This window comes from Symphalangus syndactylus, chromosome 5, assembly GCF_028878055.3.
Source record: "Symphalangus syndactylus isolate Jambi chromosome 5, NHGRI_mSymSyn1-v2.1_pri, whole genome shotgun sequence".
Lineage (NCBI taxonomy): Eukaryota > Metazoa > Chordata > Mammalia > Primates > Hylobatidae > Symphalangus > Symphalangus syndactylus.
The window spans coordinates 64,706,773-64,729,996 of record NC_072427.2 but is presented as its reverse complement, the minus strand read 5'-3'; the positions used below and the strand labels follow the sequence as shown (position 1 = coordinate 64,729,996).

Genomic DNA, 23,224 nt, shown 5'->3' with positions numbered 1-23,224 from the left:
GACACAAATATCTCCTCTTCTAGAATTCGGACCCCTGAGGAGATGAAGAGGGCAGGCTTTGGAACCTAGGTTGGAATCCCAGTGCCAGTTAGTTCTCTAATGACCTTGGGACAATTAGTTACCCTTTAGGTGCTCTGCTTCTCAACTCTAAATCCAGGTAATACTAGTGCCGACTCATAGAATGTTATGAATGAAGTGAAATGATGCTTTGAAGGCAAGTCTGAAACACTTTGTAAATGTAATTTTTCAATAACACTAAGCATAGATTCACAGGACATGGGAACTGTCCAGTGATAAACACTATTATCTGCTCTCCAGTAGAAATGGCTATTCTACACAAAATCCAGTGTGTAGAATCTATGATATGAGGCTTAATGAGATCCCTCTCCTACCATATTGTTACATTTGGTTGAAGTTTATGGTGAGAAAAGGGAAACTGGGGCAACAAGGCTGAAATGGTAGCTGGTGCCCAGATGGCAAACAATGCTCTTGCTTGCTTTCATTCATTCAAATCTGACTCCACTCAGAAGGAGGATGTCAAGAGTAGGGAGAGACTGCAAACAAAAACAAAACCTAACTCTGAAACTAACACTGCCACTTCCATATGTCATCAACCTGGAATGAGACCAGGGAAATTTTAGCTTCAAATATCTTGACTCTAGAAGAAATTTTTATGAATGACTTTGAAGGGCACAACACTTTCCAGGATGTGTTTGCGATTTTTGAAAATGGAACTGCAGAAAACACAGTATAGACATTTGGTCCTCTCGGACTTACATCCGAATGTTGTTTTGAGGGTGTCACCTGCAATAGCTGACACAGAAGTATTTGGAGAAATTAAAAACAAATAACAGCAAATGCAATTTATTAAAGCTGGCCCTTAAGGCACACACAGCCTCTCGGCGGCTTACAAAACGGAAGCATCAGGAGGTAAACAACGTGAGAGTGACACACAGACAAAACAATTCAAAATGAGATAAATAGTTTTATGCAAAATATAGTCAATAGGGACTTAGTCTGCAAAGGTTACAAACAGTGAAGAGACACAAAGTTTACGTGGAACCCGAATTTTATTTTCACTTGCTTTATATGCATCTTATGTTGCATTTTAAAAGCAACAGTTAAAAAAATGAAAACAGTAGTAATCATGTGCACTAATCATAGGTCCACTTTTTCTTAGTTCAGCCCCTCCCCCCCAAGAAACTGGGAAGGTATTGTTTTCTCAGTGGACACTTTAGTCACCAAATTAAAAACCGGAAAGAAGCGCCTTCGTTTACGGTGTATGAGAATTGCGCAGGCACTTGGCAATGATCTTGTCTTGCCGCTAGGTATACAGCGGTCGGTGGACGGGGAGCATTGGCATCTAGGAGCCTGTTAGTCTCGGGTCTCATCTGATACTGAATCAGCATTTTTTTTTGAATCAGCATTTTTAAAAAGATTCCTTGGTGATTTGTCTGTACATTAAAGTTGAGAAGCCCTAGATTCATTTGATCTCAGGTACACCCCCGGTTGAGTAGTTTATGAAATCTCCCCAGGTGGTTCTAATGTGCTGTGCAGTTAAGCACTGCAAAACTAGTCCAACTTCATTTTTCAAATGAAGAAACTGTGGCCCACAAAAGCTTATGTATTTACCTAAGATAACCTAGCTGTTTAGTATCAAAATCCAAATAATGTCGTCTCTCTTCTTCATAAAAAAACAAAGCAGGGTTGAGGGGAGAGAGGGTAGGGAGTGTGGAGATGGGGATAATTATTTTATACAAGGTGGCTGGAAAAGGCCCTCCTGAGGAAGCAGATGCCTGAGGAAAGAGAGGAGCAAACCACGTGGATAGCTGGGAAACTGTACTTCAGGCTGGTCTGTGTGTTTGTGTGTGTGTGTGTGTGTGGTTATTTAGATTGGAGGAACAACAAGTGTTTCCAAATTTCTGACAGATACTTATCTTTGGGATGCAGAAATAGGAAATCAGAATTACCAGCTGTTCTCAAAATCTTATTCTTAAAATATTCCCTACCTTCTTCATATTCTTTACTAATTATTACAAGTATCTGAAGCCTTTGTTTAAAAAATGAGAACTATTAAATTTAGAAGTGTTTACAAGAACTGGAGTTTATAGCAAATATTCAAATACCGGAAAACACAGAGAACATTATAGAGTAGTATTCAAATAATAGATCTCCTAGCAGGGTTAACTGTACTACCCAGAATCATGGGTTGGAAACTGCCAATTTAAGGATTTACTTTGAATCCAAAACTCGTTACTTTTTTGAACACTGCTCACAGAATTTGTATAAAGTATACAATGAGTATCAACCTATTTGTATTTTATTTGCAAGAATGACTCACTGCCAGCAGCACACAGGGCTAGGAACATACACTTACATGGCACCAATTACAAATAAGACTGACTGATGAGATTGTGGCCCTGTCTTTCCCAAGTGCTCCTGTCCTGGTTCCTGAAAATGTTGACCTCAACATCGAAATAAGCATTTCCTGCGCTGGTTTTCAACTTGACATTGGTGAATTTCTTCAGTAACATCTCTAGGTTGGCTGCTAAGTTTTAATTCTCATAGGAGAATTAGGATACTTTCTCCCATTTTCTTCATTTTGCAACTTTTTTTCTTTTGAGATTTGGAAAGCCACATAAATTCCCTGAGAAATGCTGGGAAAAAATCCCTGCACAGAAACACTTAACAATGAGGACAGTGAGGCTGGAACCAGGTTTACCAGGGGAAAGCAGTAGGTAGGAGTGGAGGTCAGAGAGCCAACAGAAAGCCTTATCATTTAGAGGTGATGTCAGTATGGACCTGAATGGAAGCACTGAAGTTGTGAGAAATGTTTGGATTCTGGATATATGTTGAATGCTGAGCTGATAGGACAAATTGATTGTAGAGTGAGAGAGGAAGAAGAATCGAGGACGACTCCAAGGTTTTTGGTCTAGGCATGGCAGGCTGAAATTACCATTTGCTGAGATGGATAGAAAGTGGGTGGGGGACTCTGGAGAAGTTGTTTTTTCCTGTGTGAAGTTTGAGATGCTTACACATCTAAGTGGATATGCCAAATAGGCAGTTAGGTAAAGGAGTCTGGAGTTCAGGGAAGTCTGGGCTGGTGATAAGATGCAGGATTCAGGAGCATAGGGATGGCATTTATAGCCAGGTTTTTATTCCCAGCACTGGCCTAGACTGCAGCTGTGTTCTTTCAGCAACTCAACCTATGACCATTTGCTTCGCTGAAAAAACCACATCGTACCTAGTTAAAACAATGAGGACAAAGGGGCCCTGAATGTCAAAATACCCTGTAAACGGTAATTCGCTGTTCAGACTGGAAAGCAGGAGAAATCTGATGGCACTGGAGGTGAGGAAAATCAGTTTGTGGACGTAGGGAAATAATTTGCGTGCACTGAGAATTAAGAGAAACTACGAAATGAAAGAATGTGCAAAAAGCAATTATAACTTTTTGGACTGTAGCCGAATCTGTGCAAAACTCCTATTTTAAAAATTTCCATAGCACCCCAAATTTACTAGAGCTTCACGTACATGGTCTTTCTGAGCTGCACAAGTCTTGTGAGAAGGGAATTATCATTGTTCCCATTTTACGGAGGAGGAAACTGTGCTCGGAGAGGATAACTGACCTGTAAGGCATCACAGCAATATGAGGGACAGAAATACATACACAAGCATCCAGACGTCCCCGTTCCGAATCCAACCTAAAGACGAACAAATCGCTCCCAACCCCCACCGTCGGCAGCGAAGACGGAAAGACAGCCCGGCAGTCCCAGCTCGCAGGGCTCCAGCACCCGCCGGCCCCGGTCCCATTTCCGGATGGTACGGCCCTTTCCCCTATCGCGAGACCGGAAGCGTCGCGCATCTGGTTGCCAGGGAGACAGCGGTCCCAGAGGCAGGAACGATCTGGACCGGCGGCTTCTTCCACCACCAGAGAGGCTGCGGTGGCGGGAGAGACCCCTCTCCTCTCGGGGGAAGTGGCTGGCGCGGCGAGTGTCGGCGGCGCGCTTCTGCGGCCATCTGCGCCCTGACTGACCGCAGCCAGTTCCTCGAGGAGGCCCGGAGGGAAGGTGAGGGGCAGCGCAGATGAGGGCGGAGCTCGGTCGCGGGGCGGTGCGCCGAGCAGTGGGCGGGGCGGAGTTGCGTCGGGCCGTTCGGCACGTAGATGGACTGTCAGGGAGAGCGGACATGGCCAATGAGAGGGCAGGGGCGGGCTCATTGGGGGCGGGGCCCCAGGGACGTCTGCCTCCGCGGAGGTTGTTTCTCCAGGAATCATCTAACATTAGGACCTGTAACCAAGGTTCCCACTTTCCCGAGATCTAGATCTTCCCACCGAGATCTAGAACTGATCACCAGCCATTTAAACTAGACTGTAAACGGCAAAGGATGCAAATAGGCATTTCACAGGAAAAATAAAAAGACGCAAACAGCAAACAATTGATTAGAGACTCAACTTTTCTCGTGAAGAAATGTAAACCAAATTAACAGATACCTCTCACACCTGTCAGACTGGAGAAGCTGAAGCAGCTTTGACATAACCAGATGGGCCCCAGGGAGTGTAGGGGAAGTAGTGTAATTTGGTGCAGCCTTTTTGGAGTACAATTTGGCGAACTACCAAAATTTGAAACATAAGTGTTCTTTGACTCAGCAATTCTAATTTATTTTATGGATGTATGAGCATAACTAAAGAAAGATTGGCACAAAGATATTAATTTAAAATTGAGGTATAACTTACTTATGGTAAGCCTCACCCATTTAATCTACAGTTCAATGAGTTTTGATAAATGCATACAGTTATGTAATTACCAACTACTGCAATCAGAATACGGAAGTTTCATCATGAACCCAAAATTCCCTAGTGCTCTTTGTAGTTAACCCCTCCCCTGGCCCCATCCTTGGCAACCACTTCTTAGTTTTTTTGTTCCTGTAATTTTGCCTATTCCAGAATGTCATATTGATGGAAGCAAACACCCTGTGGCCTTTTGAATCAGGCTTCTTTCAGCTTAGCATCATGCAGTTGCTATTCATTCATGTTCTGTGAATCTGTTGTTTGTTCCTTTATGTTGCTGAGTAATAGTGAGAGGTGAAGCCAGCTGGGCTTCTGGGTCTAGTGGGGACTTGGAGAACTCTTCTGTCTAGCTAAAGGATTGTAAACACACCAATGAGCCCTTTGTGTCTAGCTAAAGGATTGTAAACACACCAGTCAGCGCTCTGTCTAGCTAACAGTTTGTAAACGCACCAATCAGCACTCTGTAAAAATGTACCAATCAGCGCTCTGTGTCTCACTGAAGGTTTGTAAACACACCTATCAGCACTCCCTAAAAATGGACCAATCAGCTCTCTGTAAAATGGGCCAGTCAGCTCTCTGTAAAATGGACCAATCAGCAGGATGTGGGTGGTGCCTAATAAGGGAATAAATGCTGGCCACCCGACCTAGCAGTGGTAACCCACTCGGGTCCCCTTACCCATCGTGGATGCTTTGTTCTTTTGCTCTTTGCAATAAATCTTGCTGCTGCTCACTCTGGGTCTGCACTACCTTTATGAGCTGTAACACTCACCTGAAGGTCTGCAGCTTCACTCCTGAAGCCAGTGAGACCAAGAACCCAGTGGGAGGAAGGAACAACTCTGGACGTGTCACTTTTAAGAGCTGTAACACTCACTGTGAAGGTCTGCAGATTCACTCCTGAAGCCAGCGAGACCATGAACCCACCTGGAGGAATGAACAACTCTGGATGTGCCATTTTTAGGAACGAACAACTCCGGACACGCCATCTTTAAGAGCTGTAACACTCACTGCGAAAAGTCTTGGCTTCACTCCTGAAGTCAGCAAGACCACAAACCCACCAGAAGGAAGAAACTCTGGACACATCGGAACATCTGAAGGAACAAACTCCAGATACACCATCTTGAAGAACTGTAACACTCACCGGCAGGGTCTGTGGCTTCATTCTTGAAGTCAGCGAGACCAAGAACCCTCGGGAAGGAACCAGTTCCAGACACAATAGTCCATTGTATGGATGTAAGGTAGTATATTTATCCATTTCCTACTTGAGGCACGTTCAGATGGGTTCTTTCCAGTTGTTGGCTGTTACTAATGAAGCTGGTATAAATATTCATGTACAGGTATTTTTTTGTGTGTGAATATGTTTTCATTTCTTGGGGAAATATGAATGAGATTGTGGAGTCATATGGTAAGTATATGTTTAACTATAAGAAACTGCCAAGCAGTTTTGAAAAGTGATGATTTTGCATTGTCATTGGCAATATGAATGTTACAGTTGCTCTCCAACTTTGTCAGCACTTGGTATTGTCAGTTTTCTAAAAAATTTTTGTCATTTGAATAGGTGTGTGGTGGTATCTCATTGTGATTTTTATTTATTTTTTTGATGACTATCTTTTCATGTGCTCTTTTGCCGTCCATACATCATCTTGGGTGATGTGTGTGTCCAAATCCTGCTTTCTTGTTATTGAGTCTTGATACTTGTTTATATATTCTGGATATGAGTCCTTTGTCAGATATGTGTTTTGCAAATATTTGCTCCTAGTCTTTGGGTTTTGTTTTCCTTGTCTTAACATCTTTTGAAGAGTGCAAGTTTTAAATTTTGATGCCTTCCAATTTATCATTTTCTTTTATGAATCATGCCTTTGATGTTGTATCTAAGAAATTTTTGCCTAACCCACCGTTGCATGTATTTTTTTTTTTTTTTTTTGAGACGGAGTCTCGCTCTGTCACCCAGGCTGGAGTGCAGTGGCGCAATCTTGGCTCACTGCAAGCTCTGCCTCCTGGATTCACGCCATTCTCCTGCCTCAGCCTCTCCGAGTAGCTGGGACTACAGGCGCCTGCCACTACGCCCGGCTAATTTTTTTGTATTTTTTTTTAGTAGAGACAGGGTTTCACCGTGGTCTCGATCTCCTGACCTCATGATCCGCCTGCCTCGGCCTCCCAAAGTGCTGGGATTACAAGCGTGAGCCACCGCGCCCGGCCTTGCATGTATTTTTTAGAAATTTTATAGTTTTGGCCGGGCATGGTGGCTCACCCTTATGATCCCAGCACTTTGAGAGGCTGAGGCAGGCAGATCACTTGAGGTCAGGGGTTCGAGACCAGCCTGGCCAACATGGTGAAACCCCGTCTTTACTACAAATACAATAACAACGACAAAAAGAACATTTTATAGTCTTAAGTTTTACTTCAGGTCTGTGATACATTTTGAGCAAGTTTTAGAATTGCTTTTAATAGCAAATATTCTATACACAACTTAAGTGAACTGATTAAAACAGTGCTACATCTATGGGATATTACGCTGTTGTTTGAAAGCATGACATATATCTATAAATGGTGATATAGGAAAATATATAAAATAGATTTTTTTTTTTGAAACAGAGTCTCGCTCTGTCACCCAGGCTGGAGTGCAGTGGCGCGATCTCGGCTCACTGCAACCTCTGCTTCCCGGGTTCACGCCATTCTCCTGCCTCAGCCTCCTGAGTAGCTGGGACTACAGGCGCCTGCCACCACGCCCAGCTAATTTTTTGTATTTTTTAGTAGAGACGGGGTTAAACTGTGTTAGCCAGGATGGTCTCCATCTCCTGACCTCGTGATCCGCCCGCCTTGGCCTCCTAAAGTGCTGGGATTACAGGCGTGAGCCCCCGCGCCTGGCCAAAATAGATTGTTAACTGTGAAAAAGCAAGTTGCAAAGCACCATGCCATTTGTGTGTGTGTTTGCGTTAGGGAGGAGTCGATGAGTATAAAGGATAGAAGTTTTGCATATGCCTAAAAAAAATGAGACTTGGAAGTCTCTGTTAACACTAATTCTTGGGGTAAGCCGAATTTTGACTTAAAACATTTTTTAGTGAAACCCCGTCTCTACTAAAAATACAAAAAAAAAAAAAAAAAAATTAGCTGGGCGTGGTGGCGGGCGCCTGTAGTCCCAGCTACTTGGAGAGGCTGAGGCAGGAGAACGGCATGAACCTGGGAGGCGGAGCTTGCAGTGAGCCGAGATTGCGCCACTGCACTCCAGCCTGGGCGACAGAGCGAGACTCCGTCTCAAAAACAAAAAACAAACAACAAAAAAAAACATTTTTTATATTCACCTGTATTGTTTTTTTTCTGCATAGGCAAGTATTTCTTACAGAATACACAAATATATAAAGTAAAAAACTGACCATACGTAAATAGTTTTTAGACATAAAAATAATGAAAATAGTCCCATTTTTTAAAGGCTTGCTACTCATAATGACTAAACAGAGGAGGATTCATTTTCTTTTGATTGTTTTATTCATCTCAAAATACCAAATTATAGCAGCTATATGTCCCCATTTTGGCTTTAAATCATCTGTGTTGATTGCATTTCTCACAAGCCAGTATGAAAAACTTTAAATTAATCTTGTTTGAAATGAATGTTACAAAAAGTTGGCACTTGTTACAATTTAGGTTCTGGTCATATATCTAATCTATCTATGTTATCAAGTATCATGAATTAAATACGATTCTCTTTTGAAGTGTTTTAATGTCATAAGAAAATACTTATTATGTAGTGGTGAGAAACACATTAGTCCAATTTTGTTGAAAAAGACATAGAGTAAAAGTGGGAAAGAGATGTACCAATAGTGTTTAGCTCAGGGTGGTGGGATGTTGGGTGATTTTTATTTATTTTCAAATACCTTTTAGTACATTCTAGAGATCTTTCTATAATAGATGAATTCTTTAGTTATAAATACAAGATATAGTTAATAGAAAAACAGAAAATACAGATAAGCAAGGGGACGAGAACATCCAGAAACCCACCAATCCAGAACCCCCTACCCTTACTTCCTTGATGTGTCATCATCTTTCAGGTCCCTTTGTGTATATTCCTTTAATTAGAGAAATTGGACTTTCTAAAGCAGGATTATTGACAATTTGTATGTCTTTCTTTCTCTATTTTTTTGATATGTGCATTTCTGTTTAAAATCTTTACCCAGTTTTCTATTAGAATTTTCCTACTGACTGGTAAGAGCTCTAAATATGTGAATATATTAACCTTTTGTATATCATCTTTGTTGCATTTATTTCCCCAGTTTCTCAGGTTCCTTTTAATTTCACTTAGAGTTTTTTTTTCATGTTTGAGACTCAAGAGCATTAACTATTATGTAGCTACATCTGTTAGTCTTTTCCTTTTTGATTTATACTCTTAGTATCATGCTTACTAAGTCATTAATTCCATAATTGTGAAATTTATCTTTACGTTTATGTTTATAAATTTATCTTTATGTTCCTTCCAGTCTGTTGGAGATTTCATATTTTTTATTATAAAATTAGTTTTTACTTTTATTAAAGTATTATGTTTAACTATTGTTTGGCTTTATCAATCTCTGGACAGTCTCCGATTTCCTATGGTAACAGATTACATTTCTGATACTACTCGCTTCCTTTTGTGCACTCCTCACGAACACTCAATATAATTAAGGCATAATACTTGGTTAAATCAACATTCAATGCTTACGTAATTATAACTATTTACATATTGTTTGATTGCTTTTTTCTTCTACAATGCTTTATTTTTCTTGTGGAATTTCTATGTGGCAGTTGCAATTTCTTCTCAAATGCTTAAATACATCTATAAGATCCAATTTTAATACCCTTTACCCATACCTTTTTCTAGATGGCCAAATTCATAAGATAGTCTGTTATTGCGTCCCCACCTACCGCAGGAACTGCGTTTTATTTAATTTATTATTTTCAGGAGTGAACCTAATAGAACAGACCTATTTCTAAAGCAGAATGAAAGATTTGTGGAGCCGTTTAGCTGATCCAGGTCATTGTTGGTTGCCTGTGCCTCTGCCTTTATTGACATGTATTATGCGGCTCTGCGCATGCTTCCGTCTCATTGCTCCCTCTGCAAGCTGTAATAAGTCTCCCTTGACAGGCTGCTTAGGGCGTTTACAAGACATTTGGCCTTTTGGTGACTTACGCTTTTTGGTTGTGATGTGAGGGGCCAGGGTGATTCATCATCCCACAATAATAATGTCAGTGCTTTCCTGAGTGAGCCCAAACTCTTTTGCAGAGTTTGAATAATGTTGAGATCAATGCTTTTTTCATTTGCTGAGATGGGAAGAGCTGACCTCCTGGTCTCTTAAACACAAGCTTTGACACATTGAATGGTTGGAAGCCAAGCCGTAACATCGCTCTGTGTACCTAGGTGAAGCCTCAGGTTGTTTATATTTGTGCTTTCTCCTGTGTCCACAGCTTCTCTGGACCCTGCCTCTGCTGTTCAAAAAGCAGAAGAAAGATGAGTTATTTTGTAGGATAAGAAAAGGACATTGTTGGGTAGAGGCAATTGCCTTTTTCATTTTGTTATGGTTGAATGTATAATTGATAGGAATTTAGGAAAGGATTTGTTGGAAGACACCCATTCACATGTAAAGCCGAATATGAGAGGGCAAAAGCTGGAATTACCCTCTTTCTTCCATTTGACTCAGCATGCATGTTGCCCCAGTGTCACAGGACAGATCTGGAATGGTCTTGGTCAGCTACACGGTTTGGAAGGATCAATGTGCCTGCATCACTCACTGTGTCTCTTTAGCTTATCTTGCTTCTGGAAATAGCACTAGACATAAAGCAGCAAGGGTGGTGAGAGGCGTGTGGATAATATCACGTGAAAAATAGTTAAATAGATTGGTAATGTGTAGCCAGATAATGAAAATCTATCCTCTAATAAAGGAAGTAGGTTTTGTTCTCTTGCTTCAGAGGGCAGAAATAGAATTACGGGTTTTAGAAGGGGAGGGTTGATAAAATGAGAGAAGTGCCCTGGAGATAGGTACTCCATGAAAATGCATCCCCATGGGGGAGAGGAGAAATCAGAGCTGAGAGGGAACAAGGCTGAACTAGAGTTGGCAAGGCTAGAAAAAAGAAGGCAAAACCGAAAGAAAGCAGCAGGGGGACTTTGGGAGGCCGAGGCGGGCGGATCACCTGAGGTCAGGCGTTTGACACCAACTTGGCCAACATGGCGAAACCCCATCTCTACTAAAAAAAAAAAAATACTATAATTAGCTGGGCGTGGTGGCGGGCTCCTGTAATCCCAGCTACTTGGGAGGCTGAGGCAGGGAGAATTGCTTGAACCTGGGAGGCAGAGGTTGCAGGGAGCCAAGATTGCACCACTGCACTCCAGCCTGGGAGGCAGAGGTTGCAGGGAGCCAAGATTGCACCACTGCACTCCAGCCTGGGTGACAGAGTGAGACTCATTTTAAAAAAAAAAAAAAGTAAGTAGCAGGAGGGCCTTAGCAAATCATTAAGATGAAGTGGATCTTGCTTGAGAGACAGAGGTGCCCCTGAGTGTTCCCTTGGGGAAGACCAGGGACACGTAAATGTTTTTTCCTGGAGGCCCAGGAAGCAACCGAGATGGCATTCACTTCTGTGTTCTCTTTTAGCCATATTCAGTATCTAACATCCTGGGCAGTATATTTTATCCATACTGTGGCATAAGATTGAACAATCCATGTACACAGGATGTCTTTTGGTGAAGCTGGGGAACCCTTAAGTGTGACTTCAGTAGCAACATAATCTTTAAAACAAAGCCTCTGAGTGATTGGATATTAATACTAACTAATGAAAGATTTAAATATCCAAGTCGCTTGGTATTAAATATTTTATTTGTTGTTCCAGGATTTCAATGGATATTATAAAGGGAAACCTAGATGGAATTTCAAAACCAGCTTCAAATTCAAGAATACGCCCTGGGAGCAGAAGTTCCAATGCTTGTTTGGAGGTGCTCTCAACAGAACCAGGATCCTTCAAGGTAATTTACTGTTTAAAAAATATTTAAACTCTTTTCCCCAACCTCTCAGCAGTTGATGAAACTAAGGTTGTTGTTAACATCCCATTTAAAATTTTCTCCTTAGATGATGTGTTTGGGGAGCACTTGCAGATTTCTTGGGTTTTTTTTTTTTTTTTTTGAGCGGAGTCTCGCTCTTTCATCCAGGCTGGAGTGCAGTGGCGCGATCTCGGCTCACTGCAAGCTCCGCCTCCCGGGTTCACGCCATTCTCCTGCCTCAGCCTCTCCGAGTAGCTGGGACTACAGGCGCCCGCCACCACGCCCGGCTAATTTTTTGTATTTTTAGTAGAGACGGGGTTTCACCGTGGTCTCGATCTCCTGACCTCGTGATCCGCCCGCCTCGGCCTCCCAAAGTGCTGGGATTACAAGCGTGAGCCACCGCGCCCGGCCTGATTTCTTGGGTTTTAATCTAGATTAACATGAAAAAACTCTACTCCATTCCTTCCCTCCCTCCCTCCCTCTCTCTACTCCCTCCGATCCTCTCCTCCCTCCCTCCCGCCCTCCTTTTTTTCCTTTCTTTTTTGGAGTGTGGTTTATTTCTCTACACTGTACTTTGTTAAAACTTGTGCATTGACTCTTTTTTTCTTTATAAGGAAGTTTTGTATTCCAACATCTAATATACCACCATTGGCTTTTACTAAAAACACTTACTTAAAAAGATTCAGTATTTTAAAAAAATGGTTTGGTAAAGGCCATGTGATGTATATTTGGGGTAGGTATATTGTATTAGTCCTTTCTCACATTACTGTAAAAGAACTACCTGACACTGAGTAATTTATAAGGAAAGGAGGTTTGCATGGTTCCACAGGCTGTACAGGAAGCATGGCTGGGGAGGCCTCCGGAAACTTAAAATCATGGCGGAAGGTGAAGGGGAAGCTGGCACATCCTACATGGCTGGAGCAGGAGAGAGAGTGAAGGAGGAGGTGCTACACACTTTCAAACAACCAAATTTCGTGAGAACGCTGTCACAAGAACAGCAATGATTCAGTCACCTACCACCAGGCCCCTCCTCCAACACTGGGAATTACAATTCGACATGGGATTTGGGTGGGGACACAGAGCCAAACCATATTAGATATTATCTGGCTGTGACCTTATTTTTTTTTTCTTTAGCCATCCCTTTTTTTTTCCTTAAAATATCTAGACTTCTAGACTTGATTTTTTTACGTAAAGCATTATTTTTAAGGTTTTAGGAAATGAATAATTTGAACATTATAATGAAAAATTTTGGCAAGTTAATGAATTCATACTCATTTTTTTTTTATTTGTAGACTAGATTCTGCATTATGGAACTCTTAGAGTTCTGTCTGTCATGATGTGGTTCAGGAATAGCATTCTATGTATTTCAAGCAGAAAGGGATTGAATACAAGAGTTAAAGCCTGGACAACATTGTGAGACCCTAAGTCTACAAAAAATTTAAAAAATTAGCAGGACATGGTGGCACATGCCTGTAGTCCCAGCTACTCGGGAGGCTGAGGCAAGAGGATAGCTTGATTTTAGGAGTTCAAGGCTGCAGTGAGCTATGATTGTGCCACTGCACTGCAGCCTGGGTGACAGAGTGAGACTGTGTTCCCCCTCCACCTCCCCCACTGCAAAAAAGAGTTTAGTTCCTCAAAATCAACGGAAGACCTCAAAATCAACAGGCGACCACCAGCAAGAAAGGGAGTTGAGGGAGGGGCTTTCCCTGGATTATGGGTTCTCAGGTCATGCCACCAGAGCTGTAATCCAGAGATCAGAAAGTTGCTGCTGCTGCTTCCGCCACTGCCACAAGTCCCTCAGAACCACAAAGCTGGTGACTAGACATGCAGAGATGGCTGCCTTTGATATTTTTCTGCCAGCTTCCTATCAGGAACTTAGGACGATGCTTCTACCTCACGTCTGCTTTCTAAATCTTGTGCAGGTTCATCTAATTGGATTATCCTAACATACGTCCAGAACCCTAGCTATAAGTGACTTTGTACAAAATACAGTTTTGTTTCATCTAGTCCTGCATCATTACTATGTGGTGTGTTAACTCTTACAGCTTTGTAATAATTACTGATACCTGATAGTGGCTCTTCCATATTATTTTTTTTCGGGACTGTCTTAACTATCCTTGGCTTTTTGCTCTTCTTATGTATTTTTTTTTTTTTTTTTTTTTGAGTCTTGCTCTTTTGCCCAGGCTGGAATGCAATGGTGTGATCTTGGCTCACTACAACCTCTGCCTCCTGGGTTCAAGTGATTTTCCTGTCTCAGCCTCCCGAATAGCCAGGGCTACAGGCACACACCAATAGGCACACCTAATTTTTCTATTTTTAGTAGATATGGGGTTTCACCATATTGGCCAGGCTAGTCTTGAACTCCTGACCTCAGGCGATCCACATGCCTCGGCCTCCCAAAGTGCTGGGATTACAGGCATGAGCCACCGTGTCTGGCCTATATGTGCTTTAGATCAGTTTTTTAAGTTCTGAAAAATCCGGTTGGGGTTTTGATTGAAATTGCTTTGACTTTACAGATTAATTTGGGGAGAATTTCTAACTTTGTGATATTAAATCTTGTCATGTATTAATATTGTATCTCAATTGATCTGTTAACTTTTAATCGTTAAAAAAATTCACATACAATAAAATTCACTTTTTGGTGTATAGTTCTATGAGTTTTGGCAGATAGATTGAGTGATATAACTACCATTCCAATCAAGATATGGAACAATTTGTTCCATCATCCCTGAAAACATTTTTTCATTCTATTCCTTTGCAGATAATCCCATGTCACCCTTAATCCCTTACAATTACTAATCTATTCCCCTTCTCTTTTCTTTTTCCTTTTCCAGAAGGTTGTATAAATGGAATCATACAGTATGTAGCTTTTCACTCTGGCTTTTATCTCCTAGCATACATAATACATTTGAGATTCATCCATGTTAATATATGTGGCTAATTTCCTTTTTAAAAAATTTTAAGTAGAGACAGGGGTCTCACTATGTTGTCCAGGTTGCAAATTTTAGAGTAGCGTAGACTTAGTATTCCTGCTTATTTATTTCTGGGTGACAATTTTTTTAAGCAGCAACTTCATGATATTGATACTTATACATATTTTAATACACAGATTACTATTACTTCATTCAAGACTTATTAAAAGGAGAATATTAGTGATCATGTAAACTCAGATTTTATTTGAACCTGCTAAGCTACAAGTTAAACTCTAGAATATTTATTAGCCAATCTGGACTTTGACACTTATATTGAAAGCGAAGTTTTCAAAGTTGTGATTTGTGTTAATCAAGTTCATAGAAAGTCAGTAAAGTTCACCTTAGATTGAGGAAGAAAGCTACAAATATATTGTTTGCTGACTGCTGATTGCAAATCATTCAGCGTCTAGAAAACCTTACATATTGTTTGATTAATAAATCTTGGTGTGCTAGTTAGTTTTATTGCTCAGATTTGTCTTTTATTAAATTCTTACCAAAGATTTTCTTCACAGCATAAAATGAGCTTAAAATATTAGTGTTTTAGTGACATGTATTTAGTGATAATATATTTCTCATTCTAAAAATGTTGGCTTGTTGTTGCTTATGCATTCTTTTTAAAGAGCCAATAGTTGTATTTTGTGTAAAAATCCCATGGGTTTCAAGTAGGAATCTAAATACTAGTAAGGGGTTTCATGAGGTATTTGCGTTTCCTGTGATTAACATAAAGGTATGGAATGGGGGAAGTGGAGCTATGAAAAATGGAGGTGGGGCTGGGCACGGTGGCTCATGCCTGTAACCCCAGCACTGTGGGAGGCCGAAGTGGGCAGATCACTTGAGCCCAGGAGTTCGAGACCAGCCTGGCCAACATGGTGAAACCCTGTCTCTACTAAAAATACAAAAATTAGCTGGGTGTGGTGATGGGCGCCTGTAATCCCAGCTACTCGGGAGGCTGACGCAGGAGAATTGCTTGAACCCGGGAGATGGAGGCTGCAGTGAGCTGAGATCACACCACTGCACTCCAGCCTGGGCGACAGAGTGAGACACTACCTCAAAAAATAAAAATAGGCTGGGCACGGTGGCTCACATCTGTGATCTCAGCACTTTGGGAGGCCAAGGAGGGTGGATTGCTTGAGCCCAGGAGTTTGAGACCAGCCTAGGCAATATGGTGAAATCCCATTTCTATTAAAAAATACAAAAATTAGCTGGATGTGGTGGCATGCACCTGTGGTTCCAGCTAGTCAGGTAGGCTAAGGTGGGAGGATCGCTTGAGCCCAGGAGGTCGAGGCTGCAGTGAGCCGTGATCACACCACTGCACTCCAACCTTTGCAACACAGTGAGACCCTGTCCAAATGTATATATATTTATATAGAGATGGGATGTGATGTTAAGAATGAGGAAGAGAGAAAAATCATGCATATGGGCCACAGAGCAGAAGAGCAAGGGGGTTAGGAGTGGAGAGACCAGTGGGCAATGGGTTGGAGAAGACAGTTGGTAGCTAGTGGGGTGGGAAACGATGGGAAAATTTGTGAAATTTGCCTAGTTCTTCAGCTTCACCTTTGTACCTCATTACCTTCTGCCCTTTCTAAGTTAGGATCATGTGAGATGATGGATGTGAAAGGTCTTTGGGTACCCTGAAGTGTGCTATCCGTCTAGTTATATTTTGTGTATTCTCTATTCCCCCATGTGAAACCCAGCCGCAGAGGAAGGTCTGCTAAGTTCATTTATACCAATATAAATGACAGACAGAACTTGTGTGACTTCTCCCAGAAATGTTAGCATTTTCACAGGACAGAAGGCCTTAAGGATTAACTGGATATTGTGGAATTACAGGCTTTTTCTGGCATTTGGCAGAAATATGTTTTTGAACAGGGAACCCTGTTTAACCACCTCCCAGATTACGCAAAGTAGACACTATTTTGCTTATTTATAAATTGGGCCTTCACTAGTTTCATTTTCTGCTGGGTCTGTTTTCTTCTCTGTTAATTCATGGTAGAGAAACTTAGACCATAGGGTCATTGTGAGAAGTGAATGAGGCAGGCCATGACTGATAGTAATTCTTCAGTAAATGATGGCTATGATTATTACCGCTGGGTTTATGTCCTGGCTCAAGCAGGGACATACCCATGGAGGTCTGCATTCCTGGCAGTTTCATTCTCAGCACTGCCCATCTTCCACCCTGGGGATTCACGAGGGGACTGCAGATTGTGGTGGAGGGTTGAACATGTGGTGCAGAGAGAACACAAAACCTATGGAGGGCTGAGAGCAGATGGGCTGGAGGAGACAGTCTCTCTGTTGGGAGGGGAAAGGTACTCATTTGAGAAGGGGCTGACTCTCTCTCTGAGGTCTTGCCTCTCTCCCTTGGGCTGTGTTAACTTCTGAAGTGATTTTCATCACAGTTTACAAACCCCAGGGCCTGTGATCCCTGCTTTTCCCTTACCCGGCCATGGAGGTCCTTTTCTGTTCTCTCTTAGGAAAACACAGCTGTGTCAATTGGTGTTTTCAAAATGAACTTTGCTGAAATGTAAAGGGAAACTAAAATGAAATAGAAAAACTGTGAATAACATAGAAATAAATAAATGACCAAAGCACAGGGTTCTGATTAGGAGACTCTCACTAGAAAGCACATCTCAACTCAGACTAGCCACTTTTCAGCCATTCGGTAGCAACATGTGGCAAATGGCTGTCGTATTAGACCTTTGACTGCCCATCCTGGTGTAAGCTCAAGGAGCAGGCCCGTCTGCCTTATCCCAGAGCCCGGCAGATAGCAGTTCCCTTCAGGACTGAGGTAGACTCTTCTCCCTGCTAGGGATTGCTGAAGAATGGTGCAAATATTATTACGTGGAATTGTGTAGTTAAATTACATTTAATTAGAGTGTTATATTCCTAGAATACTTTAATGCTAGTGTATGCATTTATGTACATTCTCCATCTGCTTCCATTAGTGTCAAAATATTCTAGAAATGTAAAGTTTAAAAAAAAACAGTATTTTCGGAAACTGTTTTTTTTTTTGGAAATTATTTTTAGGGCAGTACTGCAAGCAACTTGAACTCTGGAAAAGAGGACCACTCCGAAAGCAGTAATACAGAGAACAGAAGAACTAGTAATGATGATAAGCAGGAAAGCTGCTCTGAGAAAATAAAATTGGCTGAAGAGGGATCAGATGAAGATCTGGATTTGGTTCAACATCAGATAATCCCTGAGTGTTCAGGTAGGATAATCACTAGGTGATTGGCTAATGATAATTACAAATGTTAATGATAATTACAAATGTTATATTTAAGGTGTTAGTTTTACCTGTGTTTTTATCAACTAAATATAAATAATAGACCAAAAAAAGACATAGACTATTTGTGAGCAATCACTTTTTATTTATAAGAATATTAAGAGCTCTTAAATATATTAGAAATATAACAAAATATGTCATTTAATAAAATTGTGGTCATTGTGCATTAATCAAGTAGGGAGTATTTCTGCATTTTATGATGCAATTTATTGATTTTTTGATGACTAAAATTGTACAATAAAATATATGCTATAATTTATAGGGATAGTCCCACCCAATAACATTTGGATTTTCAAAGATGACATTTTTTATGGTGGTAAATTAATTCTAGTCAGATTGAATTAGAATAGTGTTTCTCAAAAAGTGGTCTGCAGAGCCCTGGGGTATGGTGGGAGATGATGTCCCTGAGACCCTTGCAGGGGCCCTGCAAGGTAAAAGCTGTTTTCATAGTAATACTGAGATGCTGTTTGCCTTTGTGTCCATCATACTGACATTTGCACTGATGGTATAAAAGGAATGGTGGGCAAAATTGCGGTGGTTTATCATGAATTAGGACAATGGCACCAAAATGTACTGGTAGTCATTGTATTCTTTGCAACCAGGCACTGGCAGGAAAAAGAAATAGCCGGTGTCACTGGCTATGAATCAGTAAAAGCTATCAATTTTATGAAATTTTGACCCTTAAATATGCATCTTCTTAACATCCTGTGGGGCAAAATGGGAAGTATACATAAAGCAATTATGCTGTATACTGAAGTTTGAAGGTTGTGTTGAAGAAAAGTACTTTTGTGATGGTTGGAGTTGAGACCTGAACTGGCCACTTTTGTAATGGAACACCATTTTTACTTGAAAGAATGACTGACAAACAATTCTCATTCAGATGGGTATTTGGTAGACTTCTTTTTAAGAAAATAAACATGTTACTTCGAGGATAACTACTGACAGTATTTGTTGCCAACGGTAAAATGTGAACTTTCAAGTGAAAATTACAGTTTTGGAAAACTGCATATGTCACTATGAGGTTGATAGTTTTCCAATACTTAGACTTTTCTTATAAAAATTGGTGGCAATATTAACTGATGCCATTGTGTAATGAAATGTGTTAAGAGGTTGAAGGTCTGCGTAATTTAGTTAACCACTGTTTTCCAAATGATCAATGTAGGATAAAAGATCCATTCAACATGAAATATAGATCCGTGGATTTTAATGGAACAAATACATAAAGCTCACTGATTTGATTACAGATTTCACTTAACAGTTAACCTGTAGGAAACCACCCCTGTTAAGTTTTGGTGTAGTATCGAAGAAGACTATCCAATTATCTGAATAGGCTATTAAGTTTCCTCTTCCTGTTTTAACCACATATCTGTGTGAGGCCAAATTTTCTCCATATACTTTAGCCAAAACAACAGATTACAATAGGATGACTGTCTTCCTATGAGAATATGAGAATCCAGCTGTCTTCCCTTCATCCAGATATTACAAATTTAAACAATACCACTCTTCTCACTAATTTTTTTGAGAATATAGTTGTTTGTCATAAAATGTGATACTTATGTTAACATAATTAGTAATAGCATGTTTTTTTATTTTTGAAAGTGAATTAATAAGTAAATATTTACTTTTCAGTGTTGATTTCTAATATGTTCATTATCAATAGCTATAACTCACATAAGAAAAGTTAAACTATTTTTAAGGCTGTAAAGGGGAGCTGAGAAAAGTTTGAGAGCTGTGATTTAGAGTATGTTTGGGATGAGATAAACTCTCACTGTTAGGTCAGGTGACTCAGGATTATGGTTTTCAGGAAACAAAGTGAAATGGGAGAGTTCCCTTATCCCCCTTGAAGGACGTGTGACAAGGGTACGGCTCACTTCTTCAGTGCCTCCCTGCTCAAACCCCTAGAGGGGGCAGGCAGATGGGCAGGTGCAGAGGCCATGGGGAGTGCTTTTGGGCTCTGACCCCATGGCAGTGTCTAAGGGTGAGTGTTTACAACTCCCAAAGCCCAAGTGGGAGTGTTCCAGTGTGCTCTTTCAGCTTTGCCGTCTGCTGGCGGCTTGTGTTAATCAGCTCAATTAGACCCTCTGCCTTATCACAAGGGCAGAGGGCTTTGCGTATCCTGGGTGCTTGGCCTGGTATACCAGAAGAATCGAATCACATGTTGGCTTGGAGGATGAGTGCAAGGTTTTATTGAGTGGTAGAGGTAGCTCTCAGTGAGATGGATAGGGAGCTGGAAGGGGGATGGAATGGGAAGGTGGTCTTTCCCCGAAGTCGGGCTGCCCAGTGGCGGAACTCTCCTCTGACTGCGTCTGGCTGAACTCACCTTGGCATCCGCATCGTTCTGTAGTCACTGGTTTGCCAGTGTCTGCTGGTGTGTTCCTCTGCTCCTCTCAATGTCCAGCCACTTGTGTCTTGTACGCTTAAGGTCTCGGGTTTATATCGGCCCAGGATGGGGGCACGGCAGGCCAGAGTGGCCTTGGAAAATGCAACATTTGGGTGTGAAAATAGGAGTGCCTGTTCTCACTTAGGTCCATGGGCACAGGCCCAAGGGTAGAGCCCTCACCAGGAACTCTACCTTTCTCTACCCAGCACTCCCCTGTCCCCTTCCCATCTCAAAGATATTATAATTGAGATTAGCTGCTGACACAGTTTGCATTGGATTTGTTTATATTGTTTTAGTACTGCATGAGTTACTTCAAAATGCCTGCTATATAGACTACCTATGTTCACGGAGCCTGAGAATGCTAGGATTGGCAGTTGGGAATGAGAACTAGAAGGTGTTGCTTTTGAAGTACATAAGCAATAAGATTCAAGGAACCTCCTTATTAATAATATCCTTTTTCCTTTTTGGATAAGTTGCTTTCCTCTTTCTTTTTTTCCTTTAAGAGGAAGTGATGGAATTGAGAGCAGTAGCTCACACCTGTAATCCCAGCATTTGGGAGGCCCAGGCAGGAGTATCACTTAAGCCCAGGAGTTTAAAACCAGCCTGGGCATCATAGTGAGACCCCCATCTCTACAGAAATTTTTCAAAAAAATTATCCAGGTGTGGTGACATGCGCCTGTAGTCCTGGCTGGCTATTCAGAAGCTGATGTGGGAGGATTGCTTGAGCCCAGGAATTCGAGGTTGCAGTGAGCTATGATCATGCCACCACACTTCAGCCTGAGTGACAGAATATCCTGTCTCTTAAAAAAAAGAAGAAGAATAAGAAGTGATGTACATTATAGGGAAACATCACTGAACTCTTTGGGTTTTCAAAAGTTGATAAATTTGGCCTTAGCACAATATGCCACTTCTAATAACCTGGGGTGACTGAGACTTACTGTTTGAGCATTCATGCTTATTCATTGCTGGATTATCAGCTTTCATCAGATTTAAATGGAGAGAATATCATCTGTGGCTAAGAGGCTAAGAGCTTTGGCTCTGCAGTCAGACAGATTTGTGTGGAACCTGACTGGCATTTACCAGTTATATGACCTTGGACATACATGTAACTCAGTTAAAAATTAGCTTCAGTTTATTAATTTGTAAAATGAGAACAATGATTATACCACCTCAGAGGGTTAATATGAGCATTAAATGATATAATGTTTAAAAATAAAGCACTTAAAACTGTGCCTATCAGGTAACTCTATAAATGTTAGTTGTTATTGTCATTAATCATAAGTTAATGACAGAAGTTCTAAAGAGTCTTTCATTTCAAAGAAGTGACTATCAATTGTACTTTAAGAAATTAGAACAAAGGAAGCAGCATAGAAAAAAGATACAAGCTACGCAGAGTACTTGTTTTGAGTTTTTTTTCTTTCTATATGTTGCAACCACTTTGTGTCACTGAAGACATATGGCTTTCTACTGTAGCCATTTGTGTACATGCCTTCTCTTTCAGTTAGTCTGAAGCAGCTTTAGGACAGGATTCTTGTCTTATTCCTTATTTCCTATTTCTTAGTCATGAACATGGAAAGTATAACAGAATGAAGGAGAAAGAATTTGGGATTTAAAATCATGAGAATCACTTCTGAGTCCAGTGCTATAATTTGTTACGTATTTGAAAGGATGCGGTTATCTCAACTGTAAAATAGAGATAAATGTCTATTTCATAGGGTTGTTAGATAATTATATAGACAAACACATGTGAAAGCACCTTGTAGATTGAGATACATGGTACCAATATAGTAGTTATTACTATCAGCTATAAATATTTGTTGAATGAAAGAACAAATTATAAGAACAAAACAAAACTGTATAGTTTTACTACAAACCTATTTTTACTTTCAACACAATATAGATGAACCCAAATTAAAGGAATTAGATTCTCAACTTCAAGATGCTATTCAGAAGATGAAAAAACTTGATAAAATATTGGCAAAGAAACAACGCAGAGAAAAAGAAATTAAGAAGCAAGGTCTAGAAATGAGAATAAAGCTGTGGGAAGAAATTAAGGTAAGAATTGTCTAACCTTATGCTGACATGTAAGAAACAAATTCTCCTGGCTGGGCATGGTGGCTCACACCTGTAATCCCAGCACTTAGGGAGGCTGAGGCAGGAGGATTGCTTGAGGCCAGGAGTTTGAGACCAGCCTGGACAACATAAAGAGACCCTCATCTCTACAAAAAAAACTAAAAAATTAGCCAGGCATGGTAGTGTGTGCTTGTTGCCCTAGCTACTTGGAAGGCTGAGGTGGGAGGATCCCTTGAGCCCAGGAGTTCAAGGCTATGCAGTAGCTATGATCATGTCACTGCGCTCCAGCCTGGCTGACAGAGCAAGACACTCAAAAAAAAAAAAAAAGAATTTCCTCTATAAGATGAATAAGAAAATCATGGACCATGGTGTTACTGTGGCCAGCCTTTATTGCTTTATTTTGTGGAGGTGGTGGCAGTAGTATGTATATGTGTGTATACGAAGGAGTCATAGGGGTGATATTTTTCTGGAACCTGAGAAGAAAACTTGGTCTGCAGCATTCAGATTTCAAGCACTGCACTGGTGTGTTCATCTCCCTAGGGACAGGCCCAGGGTACCACGTCTCCTACCAGCAGCAGGCTGGTAAAGTGCTGGGCCCCTCCATCTCTGGAATAGGAAAGGGTGTAATAGCTGCTTTCATCAAGTACGTATGTCTGCTTTTTCTTCAGCAGCCTTATAGTTTGCAGATAAGTAGACATAGTTTAACCCTCTGGTTAGCTTTATTATTTGGGTA

The 23,224-nt window shown here is 41.0% G+C and overlaps 1 protein-coding gene across 4 annotated transcripts in view; it reads left to right on the top strand.

Moving 5' to 3' along the window:
* The first annotated feature begins 3,929 nt into the window (after positions 1-3,929).
* FSIP1 (fibrous sheath interacting protein 1) overlaps positions 3,930-23,224 on the top strand; it is a 188,841-nt gene continuing 169,546 nt past the window's right edge. For all 4 annotated transcript variants that reach the window (XM_055278660.2, XM_063639082.1, XM_063639081.1 and 1 more), the window contains exons 1-4: positions 3,930-4,067; positions 11,636-11,768; positions 17,780-17,963; positions 22,319-22,473. In XM_055278660.2, the coding sequence (XP_055134635.1) occupies positions 11,643-11,768; positions 17,780-17,963; positions 22,319-22,473 (465 nt within the window). In that variant the 5' untranslated portion in view covers positions 3,930-4,067; positions 11,636-11,642. The remainder of the gene's footprint in view (positions 4,068-11,635; positions 11,769-17,779; positions 17,964-22,318; positions 22,474-23,224) is intronic.